General features: G+C 33.5%; 1 protein-coding gene across 1 annotated transcript; it reads left to right on the top strand.

Moving 5' to 3' along the window:
• The first annotated feature begins 118 nt into the window (after nucleotides 1–118).
• LOC134718882 (superkiller complex protein 8-like) lies at nucleotides 119–18,034 on the top strand. Its single transcript, XM_063581718.1, has 11 exons — nucleotides 119–247; nucleotides 2,321–2,348; nucleotides 3,484–3,589; nucleotides 4,639–4,724; nucleotides 5,167–5,253; nucleotides 5,886–6,034; nucleotides 15,304–15,397; nucleotides 15,696–15,789; nucleotides 16,451–16,543; nucleotides 17,255–17,333; nucleotides 17,816–18,034. Exons 1-11 carry the CDS (start codon nucleotides 233–235, stop codon nucleotides 17,906–17,908), a joined length of 924 nt encoding a protein of 307 aa, XP_063437788.1. The 5' UTR covers nucleotides 119–232; the 3' UTR covers nucleotides 17,909–18,034.
• The last annotated feature ends 22 nt before the right edge of the window (nucleotides 18,035–18,056 follow it).

The raw sequence follows: 18,056 nt of genomic DNA, 5'->3' as shown, positions 1-18,056 counted from the left end.
TTTATAGATCTATATATTTTTACGACAAATATATCAGATTAGTATTCAATAATAATTTTATAGTTATAAATGGTAATAAAATGTAATATAACAGATCAAATCAAAAAATTAACAAAACAATATTTTGTTAGAGACTATAAATTTTTATCTTAGACAGGTACGCGTTTTATCAAAGAGAAAAACCGAAGAGAAAATAAAACATTCTATTGACTACACAGCCACCGGCAACGGGATGGCGAATCAGTTGGTAAGGATAAGAAATTGTTTTTATATTATGGACAGTTAAAGATCATGTGTGTATTGCACTCCTCTTGTAACTATACACACAACAGATGAATCAGTACAGTCACTGGTACACAGATCCTTACTGTTGACATAGTCACATTACTCTTTTTTCTCTCCTCCAGACTCAACATCATAGATAGTCCAAAAAATTATGAGGTCTTGAAAGGCTATTATATTTTTTTTCTTTGACGCCTTACTTCGTTGATGTAAGGCGTCAAAGAAAAAAAATATAATATCCTTTCAAGACGTCATAATTATTTGGAATACATCATAGAGCGATACTGATAGACACATGTATGCAACAGTGGCTGATAATAAACAACATAAAAAGAACTAGAAAATCACTAGAATCTGTATCCTGTAGTATAATAGGGCTCTTCACGGTTAGTTCGAACTAACCGTGAAGAGCCCTATTAAAACTTTTGTATTATTCAGCACACTGACAATGGTCTTGTGTACATGAGAATAAATACCCTAGTATACCAGTCAAAATAATTATGACATCTTGCAATTAGGCGATTTTAATTTTTTTGCTTTTGATATCAAAAGTCATCATGTGAGTTTGTGGTCTAGGGGTTTGGACCAATGGCTACAGTGCTGAAGGTCCCAAGTTTGATACTGACTTGGGATGCTAAAAATATCAGTACATCAGAAGGGTGATTTTCACCCTCTCACACACATCTCTGGTACCCAGACCAGAGTTTAAACTAGAATGGGTACTTTGGGGGCCTGGGTTGGTCAAAGTTGTCCCCTGCTTTGACCTGGAGATCAATCAGCTACTGATATATCTGCAGTTTGTCTGTTTCCGACAAGTGTCCCAGTTGTTCCCTCCAAGTACTTTGGCTTCCTCCACCATAATAACAGATATCCCAGTGTTCTAGCACTCCCTTTGTGTTGGGGTGGGGATTGTCCTTTTAAATATTGCACATTGTAAATTTACATTAGTGACACTTCTCCATTAATCCCGAAAGGGAGTGTACACAGATTCCACTATACCCTCTCAGCTCAGCAGAAGCTGCAGAAGGTAACCAACAGGTCTACAATGTAGCGAGAAATTCCCGCACCGGGAGGCGTCCTTCAGCTGGCCCCTAAACAAATAAATACTAGTTCAGTAATAAAATGAACGCCATACTAATTTCCAAATTGTATTATGTATGTTGGAATGCACATGTATAATAAACATCATTTTTTTCATGAACATGATGTATGAAATAAAAAAAATAAAAAAATCACAATATATAAAATGTTTTATATATGAAGTATGTTGGAATGCACATGACAAAAGTCATTTTGTATAATAGCTAATTATTTGGACTAATAAGAATCTTAATTCATGGTTAGGTGTTTACTTGAAAATAGTTCACATTGATGTAATACATGTAATATATTAAAAGAAATGAGAAGGTGTGGTAAGAGTGCCAATTACTGAATCAGACAACTCTCCATCCAAACAGCAAGACAGAAAGGGTCCTAAATGACCAGTTTAAAACCATTCAAAAAGAAAACCAAAGGTCTACATAGATAAGAAGACTTGGTTTGAGTGTCATTGAGAAAACTCTCCTTCCAAGTCACAATGTAGTTTAAATTAGCAATTATAGGTCAAAGAAATACTGCCTTGAACACAAACCCACGCTCACACTAAACAGAATGCTATACAGGTCCCCAAAATGACCGCTGTCATGATTTGACTGTACAACAATATCAACAGGAAATCCAACTGCCTTAACTATATACAAAACAAGGAGCGTGAAACACCTATAAAACACACCAACAAAAGAGTATAAAATATGCAGTGGGTTTGATAGGCTCAAGATGAATAACAACACCTAGAATGAATTAAATTATTTGTGTTAATTTATTTTTTACCGTAACCATGGTAACAGTTTAAAAGTAGCTCTCTGGTTGTTTGGGGGCTTCCACACCAACCATCAAAAGTTCGATATTTAAAAAAAAAAATGCATATAACAATTAACCTATAAAATAATATGAAGAATATTTCATGTTTACCTAATTATGTTTAATTGTATCTTTGTAGTATTCCCTGATATTCAAACAGGAACAGGGTGAGTTTAATTCACAAATCAGATATAACTTTCTTTTACCAATGAATTTTTGTTAAGTACTCTGTTTCAAAATAAGTTTTTCAAAAGACTTCTATAAAATCTGAGTACATATATTTATAAAAACGAATTAAAAAAAGGCAGAAAAAAATGTAAGGTCTCTGTATGCAGGTAGGTATATTTTTTTTAGATTTAAGCCATTGAAAAGTTGGTGGAAAATTATTTTCTCTAATATTTTCATTCATTTAAGGATGTTTGCTGCTCAGTTTCAAAATAAATACTTTTCCATAAAATTAGTATATATTGGTAGAGGATTAATTGAGTAAACAAAAAAGCAAAAAAAATATAGGGGTCAATGTGTTTGTTTTTCGAGATATTAGCCATTTGAATTTTGGCTGGAAAATGTTCTCTCTTGATTTTTCATAGCTATTAGTATATATTTTTTTTAAATTGATGAAAAGAAAAGTAAGGTATGTATAAGCAGGCAAATTAAAAAAAAATATATTAAAAAGGAGATGTGGTATGATTGACAGTGAGACAACTTTCCACAAGAGACCAAATGACGCAGAAATTAACAACTATAGGTTATTGTATGGCCTTCAACAATGAGCAAAGCTCATACCGCATAGTCGGCTATAAAAGGACCTGAAATGAAAATATAAAACAATTCAAATGTGAACTAATGACCTTATTTATGTACAAAAAGTGAACAAAAAACAAATATATGTAAAACATAAACAAACAGCAACCACTGTCTGGGCACTGAATCGCAGGCTTCTGACTCGGGACAGGCACATTCATATAGAATGTGGCAGGATTAAAAATGTTAGCTGTATCCCAACCCTCCCCTAACCTGGGACAGTAACAATACAACATAAGAATGAACAATAAAAATCAGTTGAAAAGGCTTTACTTATCAGATGGATACATACTACAAATATAATATTTGTACAAGTGGCCATGGCTGGGTACTTGTACATCCCAATAACCATGATAACAAAATAACACAAAGTAGTTGCTAATATACAAATGTATAAAAGCAGAGGATTCCGAATCTTTGACAAAAAGTCGTGGTACATGTTAACTTAAGAATTGAATTTAAAAGATGCTTATAATATATTTTACTGTTATTTTATAGCACATGAAGACAGTATTTGGAGTTGTGCTTGGAAGAAGAACGAAACAGATGGATCCGAGAACATTATAACTGGGGGAATAGATGATCTGGTCAAAATATGGAGATGGTAAAATTATTATTTAAAATTTACTTTATCTGTTTTAAATCATATTTTGATTACAAGGAATTTGAATTTAAAAAATGGGCATATATATATTTCCATTCTCAATTTTATATAATATATACTACTGATATATAGTTCGTCTCAACATTTTCAGCCTTGTATCATCATCACTGCTGGTGATCTGATGGATAAATACTGTTGAACAGTTGACACTGGTTCAGACATATTTTTAATAAATACTGTATATATTCTAAAAAAAAAATTGCAAATAGAATTGGAAATGAGAAATGTGTCTACGAGACAAAAATCCAACCAATGAACAAAAAACAGCTTCAGGCCACCTATTTGTTTTCAATACAGTAAGAGAAATCCACACATAATAGTGGGCATGATCAGCCAACCCATAAACAGGCTAAACACAAATGTTCAGTAAAAATTAAAGTCACACTAAACTCATAAACATATTAATGAACTAAAATTCAAGTTGGCTCATTAGGTTATAAATATAAGATTCAGGTTTTGTACAATATGCATTTAAATGATCAGTGAATTGTTTGCAGATGACATACTTCTAGAAAATGTTGCCACTGATATATTGAGTTGCACATGAAAATTTCTTAAGGACATTGGCTACTTTATTTCAAAATAAAAAGGTAATAAATTGAAAGTTTTGAAATAAAGGAACCTAAAAAGCAGGAAAAAATAAAGGGTCAGTGTGGTTGTTTTCTGGGTATAAGCTTTTGAAAATTTGATGGGAAATAATTTTCTCTAGATTTTTCATACACTTATAGTGGACATTGGCGCCTTATTCTTTAAAAATGATGAAAAAATTATAAAGACTTTATAAGATTTTCAAAGAAGACATTTAAACTGTAATATGTAATCAAATTACGAAAAGAAAAGAAGGGGTTAGTGGGTAAATCATTTTAATAGTACTAAATGGATAAAACCAGAGGGTTCTGAAAATCTGGCAAAATTCAAAAACTAGAGAAGTGATCATCATATATGTTACATGTATAAGATTTGCTATTCTTTTCTCTCTTATTTTACAGGACAGACGGAAGATTAGATCTACGACATGCCTTAGAAGGACATCAGCTTGGTGTGGTTTCTGTAGACATTAACAAAAACGGAACATGTATCCTATTTAAAAATAAATTAGAAAATAAAAAGGGGTATGAAATAAACTATGAACCATTCAAAAAGTAAAATAAAATGGCCAACAGCACAACAAATTAAGAATTAAAAAAAAAGGCAAAGAGAGGTGAAATAGGCTGAAGGGACATCTGAAATCATAAGTCGAAATTAACTTTAATACAATGCCATGGTTAAAAAAGAAAAGATCAAAAGACAGAAATAGAAAACTAAAGACTGAGCAACGCAAACCCCACCAACAGTGCTCTGTAAGGGTAAGTAGATCCTGCTATGTAAGAGATTGACATTCTGAAATGTCAACAAGCAAGTTATTATGAGATCATTTAAAGTGTTTTGCTCGGTATAGTACACAGTTATGTATATAGTATGCACCCCCTTTTAGAAGTTCAAGTTTCAAAGAAAACTATTCCTTAACCTATTGATAGTGGCTGCTTCTAGTAGTTTAGACAGCCATGTAAGAGTATGGGATATCATCACAGGCAAATGTATTAAAAGTATTGATGCAGGTCCAGGTAAGGTTTTATATGTGTTTTTTTTTACATAAAATCACGACCTAGAGATAAAAAAAATGAAAGCAAATGTAACATGCTTTTATTATTGTTCTCCAACTAAAAACGAGTCACTGTCAGCTTGGAGCATAAATATCACTGCACATTTAGTTGAAGATGACCTTAGCACCTTTTCTGAAAGATTACTTCTGAGAATGTTTTTTGACAGAATCATTTTGTGTACTGTAACTGCATATGTGTAGTATATACAAATCTACTAATGAAATGAATTACTTTTTAAAATATCAGAGAAATAATTATATATTAAAGCAGTGATACTATTTTGTACCAAAAATGTCTACTGGGCAAGAAATATAACTTCTGAGCAGATGAAATTGTATCTTTAAGGAAAATAACACTTGATGTCCAATACAAGGGTAAATGTTTTCAATGCAACCTTTGACCTTCTCTAGCAGTGGATGCCTGAATAACACTTGACCTTAAGTCAGATACAAGGGTAAATGTTTTTAATGCAACCTTTGACCTTCTTTGGCAGTGGATGCCTGAATAACACTTTAAGTCAGATACAAGGGTAAATGTTTTTAATGCAAACTTTTAACCTTTTAACCTTTTAACATTTTAACATTTCCTTGCAGTGGATGCCTGGACGCTAGCATTTTCCCCAGACTCCAAATTTTTAGCAACAGGTAGTCACAGTGGTAAAATAAACATATTTGGTGTGGACTCGGGGAGAAAAGAAATGACCATGGACACAAGAGGGAAATTTACACTAAGTATTGCTTATGTAGGTTTACACATGTACAAGGGAGATCATATTCTCATTATGGTGGCTTGAAAAACACCGGTACCACTCAGATTACCATTCTACCTTGACAGGTAAGTTTGTATCTAGCCTATAAAATACTTATTTAGCCTTGAGAATTGAAAGGTCAGTTTATCCCTTTCATACAAAAGAAGTTTACCTATGAGGTTCAGAATGGGGTTTACAGAATAGAGAATACATGTAATAGCAACAAAAAATAATAGAGAATATAGAAAATGAATATCAAAATAAAGAAAAGAGAATAATTTACTGCATTGCAAAAGTATAAAGAATAACTGTGCAAAATAAAGGGTTACTTAGGTAACTGTTATGCAATACTGATAATATAATCATGATCAATGTACATAATTGATAAATAATCTTGTAACAGAAAGACTAAATTGGAAAATCATTTTCATGAGAATTTTACAGAATGAGTTATTTCAAGGCTATTAAAAGAAAATGCCCTAAAACTTTAAAGAATACAGATATTAAAAAAACCCATCCAGGTCCTCATGTTATTTACATTGTCAAAATATAGGCCACACCATTGTTATTCCAAGAGTAATCTAGACATCTAGTCAAACTGGTTTTTAACTAAAGATCTAGTCAAACTGGTTTGGTATAACTGACAGTTTGCTCCTGCCCTAGATGTCTATTTCACAGTGACCTTATGTGTTTGTGCTTAGAGTACATTGTACTGTCATATTTATTGATTTTTTGTTGGGACATGACCTAAACATGCAAAACAGTAGCTTGAGATTTGCAATAACAATAAAGTGACCTTAATGTTGGACAAGGTAAATGGCATGAAGCAAATTTTACCAACTTCTTTTGTATGAATGGGATAAACTGACCTTTCAATTCTCAAGGCTAAATAAGTATTTTATAGGCTAGATACAAACTTACCTGTCAAGGTAGAATTGTAATCTGAGTGGTACCGGTGTTTTTCAAGTCACCATAATGTATATATCTTAAAATGGTTCTATGCATGTTTTCTGTTGTATTTTGATAATAACCTGAAATTGAATTATTTTCATTATAATTTGACCAAGGATTGTGTATGTTTTCAGAGAAACTGTTACTGTGGATTCATTATAATTTTTTGGATACCAATTTTTCGGGGATTTCATGGGTCATGGTGAACCATGAAATTAAATATTCAAAGAATTACCGATTTTCTAAAGGCTTGAATGCAGACTTTAGACAAGCCAAGAATTTATTTATCCTTGAATGTGTCATTTTTTAGCTCACCTGGCCCGAAGGGCCAAGTGAGCTTTTCTCATCACTTGGCGTCCGTCGTCGTTAACTTTTACAAAAATCTTCTCCTCTGAAACTACTGGGCCAAATTAATCCAAACTTGGCCACAATCATCATTGGGGTATCTAGTTTAAAAAATGTGTGGCGTGACCCGTTCAACCAACCAAGATGGCCGCCACGGCTAAAAATAGAACATAGGGGTAAAATGCAGTTTTTGGCTTATAACTCAAAAACCAAAGCATTTAGAGCAAATCTAACATGGGGTAAAAATGTTTAACAGGTCAAGATCTATCTGCCCTGAAATTTTCAGATGAATCGGTCAATCGGTTGTTGGGTTGCTGCCCCTGAATTGGTAATTTTGAAGAAATTTTGCTGTTTTTGGTTATTATCTTGAATATTATTATAGTTAGAGATAAACTGTAAACAGCAATAATGTTCAGCAAAGTAAGATCTACAAATAAGTCAACATGACCAAAATGGTCAGTTGACCTGTTTAGGAGTTATTGCCCTTTATAGTCAATTTTTAACCATTTTTAGCTCACCTGGCCCGAAGTGAGCTTTTCCCATCACTTTGCGTCCGGCGTCCGTCGTCGTCCGTCGTCGTTGTTAACTTTTACAAAAATCTTCTCCTCTGAAACTACTGGGCCAAATTGAACCAAACTTGGCCACAATCATCATTGGGGTATCTAGTTTAAAAAATGTGTAGCGTGACCCAGTCAACCAACCAAGATGGCCGCCACGGCTAAAAATAGAACATAGGGGTAAAATGCAGTTTTTGGCTTATAACTCAAAAACCAAAGCATTTAGTGGAAATCTGACATGGGGTAAAAATGTTTATCAGGTCAAGATCTATCTGCCCTGAAATTTTCAGATGAATCGGTCAACCCTTTGTTGGATTGCTGCCCCTGAATTGGTAATTTTGTGGAAATTTTGCTGTTTTTGGTTATTATCTTGAATATTATTATAGATAGAGATAAACTGTAAACAGCAATAATGTTTAGCAAAGTAGGATTTACAAATAAGTCAACAGGACCGAAATGGTCAGTTGACTCCTTTAGGAGTTATTGCCCTTTATAGTCAATTTTTAACCATTTTTCGTAAATCTTAGTTATCTTTTACAAAAATCTTCTCCTCTGAAACTACTGGGCCAAATTAATCCAAACTTGCCAACAATCATCTTTGGGGTATCTAGTTTTAAAAATGTGTCCGGTGACCCGACCATCAAATCAAGATGGCCGCCACAGCTAAAATAGAACATAGGGGTAAAAGGCAGTTTTTGGCTTATACCCCAAAAACCAAAGCATTTAGAGCAAATCTGACAGGTGGTAAAATTGTTTATCAGATCAAGATCTATCAGCCCTGTAATTTTCAGATGAATCAGACAACCCATTGTTGAGTTGCTGCCCCTGAATTGGTAATTTTAAGGAAATTTTGCTGTTTTTGGTTATTATCTTGAATATTATTATAGATAGAGATAACTGTAAACAGCAATTATGTTCAGCAAAGTAAGACTTACAAATAAGTCAACATGACCGAAATGGTCAATTGACCCCCTAAGGAGTTATTGTCCTTTATAGTCAATTTTTAACAATTTTCATAAAATTTGTAAATTTTTATTAACATTTTCCACTGAAACTACTGGGCCAATTTCATTATAGATAGAGATAAATGTAAGCAGCAAGACTGTTTAGTAAAGTAAGATGTTCAAACACATCACCATCACCAAAACACAATTTTGTCATGAATCCATCTGCTTCCTTTGTTTAATATTCACATAGACTAAGGTGAGCGACACAGGCTCTTTGGAGCCTCTAGTTTGTTAATTAAAGTAATCTTTTACAAAAATCTTCTCCTCTGAAACTACTTGGCCACAATCATCTTTGGGGTATCTAGTTTAAAAAATGTGTGGCGTGACCTGGTCAACCAACCAAGATGGCCGCCACCGCTAAAAATAGAACATAGGGGTAAAATGCAGTTTTTGGCTTATAACTCAAAAACCAAAGCATTTTGAGGAAATCTGACATGGGATAAAAATGTTTATCAGGTCAAGAACTATCTGCCCTGAAATTTTCAGGTGAATCGGTCAATTGGTTGTTTGGTTGCTGCCCCTGAATTGGTAATTTTGAGGAAATTTTGCTGTTTTTGGTTATTATCTTGAATATTATTATAGATAGAGATAAATTGTAAACAGCAATAATGTTCAGCAAAGTAAGATCTACAAATAAGTCAACATGACCGACATGGTCAGTTGACCCCTTTAGGAGTTATTGCCCTTTATAGTCAATCTTTAACCATTTTTAGCTCACCTGGCCCAAAGGGCCAAGTGAGCTTTTCTCATCACTTTGCGTCCGCGTCCGGCGTCCGTCGTCTGTCGTCCGGCGTTAGCTTTTACAAAAATCTTCTCCTCTGAAACTACTGGGCCAAATCAAACCAAACTTGGCCACAATCATCATTGGGGTATCTAGTTTAAAAAATGTGTGGCGTGACCCGGTCAACCAACCAAGATGGCCGCCACGGCTAAAAATAGAACATAGGGGTAAAATGCAGTTTTTGGCTTATAACTCAAAAACCAAAGCATTTAGAGCAAATCTGACATGGGGTAAAAATGTTTATCAGGTCAAGATCTATCTGCCCTGAAATTTTCAGATGAATCGGTCAATCGGTTGTTGGGTTGCTGCCCCTGAATTGGTAATTTTGAAGAAATTTTGCTGTTTTTGGTTATTATCTTGAATATTATTATAGTTAGAGATAAACTGTAAACAGCAATAATGTTCAGCAAAGTAAGATCTACAAAAAAGTCAACATGACCAAAATGGTCAGTTGACCCGTTTAGGAGTTATTGCCCTTTATAGTCAATTTTTAACCATTTTTCGTAAATTAAAGTAATCTTTTACAAAAATCTTCTCCTCTGAAACTACTGGGCCAAATTAATCCAAACTTGGCCACAATCATCTTTGGGGTATCTAGTTTAAAAAATGTGTGGCGTGACCTTGTCAACCAACCAAGATGGCCGCCACCGCTAAAAATAGAACATAGGGGTAAAATGCAGTTTTTGGCTTATAACTCAAAAACCAAAGCATTTTGAGGAAATCTGACGGGATAAAAATGTTTATCAGGTCAAGATCTATCTGCCCTGAAATTTTCAGATGAATCGGTCAATCGGTTGTTGGGTTGCTGCCCCTGAATTGGTAATTTTGAGGAAATTTTGCTGTTTTTGGTTATTATCTTGAATATTATTATAGATAGAGATAAATTGTAAACAGCAATAATGTTCAGCAAAGTAAGATCTACAAATAAGTCAACATGACCAAAATGGTCAGTTGACCCCTTTAGGAGTTATTGCCCTTTATAGTCAATCTTTAACCATTTTTCATAAATCTAAGTAATCTTTTACAAAAATCTTCTCCTCTGAAACTACTGGGCCAAATTAATCCAAACTTGGCCACAATCATCTTTGGGGTATCTAGTTTAAAAAATGTGTGGCTTGACCTTGTCAACCAACCAAGATGGCCGCCACGGCTAAAAATAGAACAAAGGGGTAAAATGCAATTTTTGGCTTATAACTCAAAAACCAAAGCATTTTGAGGAAATCTGACAGGGATAAAAATGTTTATCAGGTCAAGATCTATCTGCCCTAAAATTTTCAGATGAATCGGTCAATCGGTTGTTGGGTTGCTGCCCCTGAATTGGTAATTTTGAGGAAATTTTGCTGTTTTTGGTTATTATCTTGAATATTATTATAGATAGAGATAAACTGTAAACAGCAATAATGTTCAGCAAAGTAAGATCTACAAATAAGTCAACATGACCAAAATGGTCAGTTGACCCGTTTAGGAGTTATTGCCCTTTATAGTCAATTTTTAACCATTTTTCGTAAATTAAAGTAATCTTTTACAAAAATCTTCTCCTCTGAAACTACTGGGCCAAATTAATTCAAACTTGGCCACAATCATCTTTGGGGTATCTAGTTTAAAAAATGTGTGGCGTGACCTTGTCAACCAACCAAGATGGCCGCCACCGCTAAAAATAGAACATAGGGGTAAAATGCAGTTTTTGGCTTATAACTCAAAAACCAAAGCATTTTGAGGAAATCTGACGGGATAAAAATGTTTATCAGGTCAAGATCTATCTGCCCTGAAATTTTCAGATGAATCGGTCAATCGGTTGTTGGGTTGCTGCCCCTGAATTGGTAATTTTGATGAAATTTTGCTGTTTTTGGTTATTATCTTGAATATTATTATAGATAGAGATAAATTGTAAACAGCAATAATGTTCAGCAAAGTAAGATCTACAAATAAGTCAACATGACCAAAATGGTCAGTTGACCCCTTTAGGAGTTATTGCCCTTTATAGTCAATCTTTAACCATTTTTCATAAATCTAAGTAATCTTTTACAAAAATCTTCTCCTCTGAAACTACTGGGCCAAATTATTCCAAACTTGGCCACAATCATCTTTGGGGTATCTAGTTTAAAAAATGTGTGGCTTGACCTTGTCAACCAACCAAGATGGCCGCCACGGCTAAAAATAGAACAAAGGGGTAAAATGCAATTTTTGGCTTATAACTCAAAAACCAAAGCATTTTGAGGAAATCTGACAGGGATAAAAATGTTTATCAGGTCAAGATCTATCTGCCCTAAAATTTTCAGATGAATCGGTCAATCGGTTGTTGGGTTGCTGCCCCTGAATTGGTAATTTTGAGGAAATTTTGCTGTTTTTGGTTATTATCTTGAATATTATTATAGATAGAGATAAACTGTAAACAGCAATAATGTTCAGCAAAGTAAGATCTACAAATAAGTCAACATGACCAAAATGGTCAGTTGACCCGTTTAGGAGTTATTGCCCTTTATAGTCAATTTTTAACCATTTTTCGTAAATTAAAGTAATCTTTTACAAAAATCTTCTCCTCTGAAACTACTGGGCCAAATTAATCCAAACTTGGCCACAATCATCTTTGGGGTATCTAGTTTAAAAAATGTGTGGCGTGACCTTGTCAACCAACCAAGATGGCCGCCACCGCTAAAAATAGAACATAGGGGTAAAATGCAGTTTTTGGCTTATAACTCAAAAACCAAAGCATTTTGAGGAAATCTGACGGGATAAAAATGTTTATCAGGTCAAGATCTATCTGCCCTGAAATTTTCAGATGAATCGGTCAATCGGTTGTTGGGTTGCTGCCCCTGAATTGGTAATTTTGAGGAAATTTTGCTGTTTTTGGTTATTATCTTGAATATTATTATAGATAGAGATAAATTGTAAACAGCAATAATGTTCAGCAAAGTAAGATCTACAAATAAGTCAACATGACCAAAATGGTCAGTTGACCCCTTTAGGAGTTATTGCCCTTTATAGTCAATCTTTAACCATTTTTCATAAATCTAAGTAATCTTTTACAAAAATCTTCTCCTCTGAAACTACTGGGCCAAATTATTCCAAACTTGGCCACAATCATCTTTGGGGTATCTAGTTTAAAAAATGTGTGGCTTGACCTTGTCAACCAACCAAGATGGCCGCCACGGCTAAAAATAGAACAAAGGGGTAAAATGCAATTTTTGGCTTATAACTCAAAAACCAAAGCATTTTGAGGAAATCTGACAGGGATAAAAATGTTTATCAGGTCAAGATCTATCTGCCCTAAAATTTTCAGATGAATCGGTCAATCGGTTGTTGGGTTGCTGCCCCTGAATTGGTAATTTTGAGGAAATTTTGCTGTTTTTGGTTATTATCTTGAATATTATTATAGATAGAGATAAACTGTAAACAGCAATAATGTTCAGCAAAGTAAGATCTACAAATAAGTCAACATGACCAAAATGGTCAGTTGACCCGTTTAGGAGTTATTGCCCTTTATAGTCAATTTTTAACCATTTTTCGTAAATTAAAGTAATCTTTTACAAAAATCTTCTCCTCTGAAACTACTGGGCCAAATTAATCCAAACTTGGCCACAATCATCTTTGGGGTATCTAGTTTAAAAAATGTGTGGCGTGACCTTGTCAACCAACCAAGATGGCCGCCACCGCTAAAAATAGAACATAGGGGTAAAATGCAGTTTTTGGCTTATAACTCAAAAACCAAAGCATTTTGAGGAAATCTGACATGGGATAAAAATGTTTATCAGGTCAAGATCTATCTGCCCTGAAATTTTCAGATGAATCGGTCAATCGGTTGTTGGGTTGCTGCCCCTGAATTGGTAATTTTGAGGAAATTTTGCTGTTTTTGGTTATTATCTTGAATATTATTATAGATAGAGATAAATTGTAAACAGTAATAATGTTCAGCAAAGTAAGATCTACAAATAAGTCAACATGACCAAAATGGTCAGTTGACCCCTTTAGGAGTTATTGCCCTTTATAGTCAATCTTTAACCATTTTTCATAAATCTAAGTAATCTTTTACAAAATCTCCACTGAAACTACTAGGCCACAATCATCTTTGGGGTATCTAGTTTGAAAAATGTGTCCGATGACCTGGCCATTCAACCAAGATGGCTGCCACCGCTAAAAATAGAACATAGGGGTAAAATGCAGTTTTTTGCTTATAACTATGAAATCAAAGCATCTAGAGCAAATCTGACAAGAAGTTAAATTGTTAATCAAGTCAATATCTATCTGCCCTGAATTTTTCAGATGAATTGGACAACTGGTTGTTGGGTTGCTGCCCTCCAATTAGTAATTTTTAAAGAAATTTTGCCGTTTTTGGTTATCTTGAATACTATAATAGATAGGGATAAACTGTAAACAGCAATAATGTTCAGCAAAGTAAGATCTACAAATAAGTCAACATGACCTAAATGGTCAATTGACCCCTTAAGGAGTTATTGCCCTTTAAGGTCAATTTTTAACAATTTTCATTAATTTGGTAAATTTATGTAAATTTTTACCAAATATAGTTCTCTGTTACTAATGGGCAAAGTTCATGATAGATATAATTGTAAGAAGCAAAATCGTTCAGTAAAGTAAGAACTTCAAACACATCACCATCACCAAAATACAATTTTGTCATGAATCCATTTGTGTCCTTTGTTTAATATGCACATAGACCAAGGTGGGCGACACAGGCTCTTTAGAGCCTCTAGTTCATAAATCTAAGTAATCTTTTACAAAATCTCCACTGAAACTACTAGGCCACAATCATCTTTGGGGTATCTAGTTTGAAAAATGTGTCCGATGACCTGGCCATTCAACCAAGATGGCCACCACGGCTAAAAATAGAACATAGGGGTAAAATGCAGTTTTTTGCTTATAACTATGAAACCAAAGCATCTAGAGCAAATCTGACAAGAAGTTAAATTGTTAATCAAGTCAATATCTATCTGCCCTGAATTTTTCAGATGAATTGGACAACTGGTTGTTGGGTTGCTGCCCTCCAATTGGTAATTTTTGAAGAAATTTTGCCGTTTTTGGTTATCTTGAATACTATTATAGATAGCGATAAACTGTAAACAGCAATAATGTTCAGCAAAGTAAGATCTACAAATAAGTCAACATGACCTAAATGGTCAATTGACCCCTTAAGGAGTTATTGCCCTTTATAGTCAATTTTTAACAATTTTCATTAATTTGGTAAATTTATGTAAATTTTTACCAAATATAGTTCTCTGTTACTAATGGGCAAAGTTCATGATAGATATAATTGTAAGAAGCAAAATCGTTCAGTAAAGTAAGAACTTCAAACACATCACCATCACCAAAATACAATTTTGTCATGAATCCATTTGTGTCCTTTGTTTAATATGCACATAGACCAAGGTGAGCGACACAGGCTCTTTAGAGCCTCTAGTTTCTCAATCCACAAAAATTTGTACCAATGAAAATAAATGAATCCACAGTACGTAAGTTTCTTAATAGAAAGGTGGAAAAAATCAAAGAAATAGTTACGCATAAATTGAAAAACAAACTGACAATGCCATGAGTCATGACAAAAACAAAGAAGGACCAAAAGTCAAACAACAGAGAACTTTTTTTATTTTGTAACAATTTACATTTCAGAGTCCCAATGGCCAGTATATTGCATGTGGTTCTATAGACGGGATTGTTAATGTTTTTGATGTAAATAAAGGTGTACCTATCAACACATTGGAAGGTAAGTTTTGCTGGTTAATACAATACATTTTACCATCAACAAACATGTAAAAACTCATGTTTATTCTACTTAAAACCAGTTGCAGTTCGCTCAGACAAGGTTGGGCTCATATAGAGTCATGAAAATACACAAAGAATTAGAAAAAATTTAAAGTCTTATCTTATAACTGTACCAAAATTAAATAAAATTAATTCCAAAATATGAATAGAGAGGTGCACTAAAAATAAAATTATTACAGTAAATACTTATCCTGTTTTATATTTTTTTAAATATATACATGTCACCTTTTCACTTTCAGGTCATGCCAAGCCAATCAGATCTCTATGTTTTTCACCAGACTCCCAGCTACTTCTGACAGGGTCAGATGATAATACCATTAAAGTTTATGAAATGTAAGTACCAGGTTTGTTCCTTTTTTAAAAATTTTGTCATTATTTCAATGTAATATGATATCATGTACTTAACATGTTTTATCTTTAAAAGGTCAGATTTCTTGAGATTCCTCTTTTCTGTCTTCTAACGTATTGAAATTTATCATTTTGCATAAGTTTCAAATAGATATTTTATTGTTTAAAATGACAAAAGGATCAGACACAAGAATTTCAATTTTGCATTGACCATGTTAGAAGACCATTTGATAAGTTCGATATGTATTTGAAATTCAAAGAAAACAAATGGAAAGAGGTAGCATAAATGAGATGAACGATACTACAGGGATATTTAATCGTTAAATAGTCAACAATCATGGCAAAAAAGAAAAACAACCCACAGACAAGCCAAGCCGTATGTAAAAAGAAAACTAAAAATTGAGCATGACAGTAAAATCACAAAAATACTGTACTCCAAGGAAAATTCAAAATGGAAAGTCTGTAATCAAATGACAAAATTAAAAGCTCAAACACATCAAATCACAATTTTTCTCATGAACAAAATGGTGGTTTTATAGCTAGCTAAACTTCTTACTTTTATGACATTTGCATCAAATTCCATTATAATGACACATGAATTTAGGTTGTCACAATTTAACTGATTATTGTAAATATTACATTGCAGACAACATGCCATCATGGCTGGTGCCTTGTCAGGACATGGTTCATGGGTACTCAGTGTAGACTTCTGTAAAGACGACACACATTTTGTTTCAAGGTAAAATATTTCTTATCAGAACCTTTGATCAGAATTCATTCTCAAGTATGCAATTGAATTGTAACATCCTCATTTTTTGTTACTTTGAATTATACATAGAGGGGAATATATGTTTCTTTTATATTTTGATATGAACAAGCTTTGCAGCAAATACAAATTCTGACTCAAAACCAAAGTTTTCTGTCTTCATCACATCTGGTAGAGGCAATATTTTTTGTTAATTTTATATCATAATCAAATGATTTTTTTACAGCTTTTCTCTTAAAAAACTCACTAATGAACCAAGAATATAATATTGTTGTTAAAAATTAGAGGAAACAATGCATTTTCTCCCTGATTTTCAACCTATATGGTGTCTGTATAGTAGAAAGCAGGGTTGAAATTCATTCATATGACATAATAGATATAGGAAGATGTGGTGTGAGTGCCAATGAGACAACTCTCCATCCAAATAACAAATTAAAAAGTAACATGTTCTCGTCCTGAATATTCATATTAATTTGCTGCCGGATGTTAAGCAGCCATTTATTACCTTCATCATATATGCAGTCAGACCTGTTTATAATGGTCCTCATTTGATCCTCACCTCACCTCACCTATCCTCTTCATGCCGGTCGACATTTAAGGCCCTCATTTGATCCATACAAAACTAATAAGAGAATTGGCTTCACAGAATTTTTTTATATAATCATGTTATATATCTGCTTACAGTTCATCAGATAAAACCGTAAAGATCTGGGATGCTGGATCAAGGCAGTGTGTACATACATTCTATGACCATGCAGATCAGGTAAGTTACTGTATAGCGGAGAGGGGTGGGTGGGTATGTGCGTGTTAAATTTCACGATTTCCATTGAATAAGGTATACAAAATATTTTGGTGGATTCAAAACTTTTATCAATTACCTTTGCATGTACATTTAATTTGGCAGAATATATTTCAGTGATTTTGTTCTATCCATGAAAATAAGCCAAAATTTACACTCTGCAAAAATAACATGCTATACCGTATATTTATAATTTCTGTCTTGCTGTTACAGGAAACAGATTTCTATCTAACACAATTAGAATCTTAAAAGGAGCTTTCACTAGCCTGTATATGTGTTTTGGTTTTTGTCATTGATCTCTGTAAGTAAGAATATAAACCCTTGCAACATTTATTTGGAAGCACTGACTACTGGCAAACATTTTAGGTAAATTTCTGCTTTTACAGTATATAGTTTTTTCACATGTCTGTCAGACAGTATTTCTAATGTTTTTACTTGTTTTGCAGGTATGGTCAGCTAAATACAGTGACGATGGATCAAAGATTGTGTCAGTGTCAGATGATAAGTCAATACAGGTTTATGAAGGACCACCTGTGTAATATGGACACTTATATCATTATTATTCATCATTATATCATGCAAGTTTGGTTGGGAACAATTATAAAAAATTGGTCACAGTATATCTTATTGAATGATACTGTGTTCCTTCATCTGCTTCTTTTTTTTAATATAAAAAAGGATCTATAG

Source organism: Mytilus trossulus, chromosome 5 (genome assembly GCF_036588685.1).
Source record: "Mytilus trossulus isolate FHL-02 chromosome 5, PNRI_Mtr1.1.1.hap1, whole genome shotgun sequence".
NCBI lineage: Eukaryota > Metazoa > Mollusca > Bivalvia > Mytilida > Mytilidae > Mytilus > Mytilus trossulus.
The sequence above is the reverse complement of the archived record's forward strand: the minus strand, read 5'-3'. Positions and strand labels throughout refer to the sequence as shown.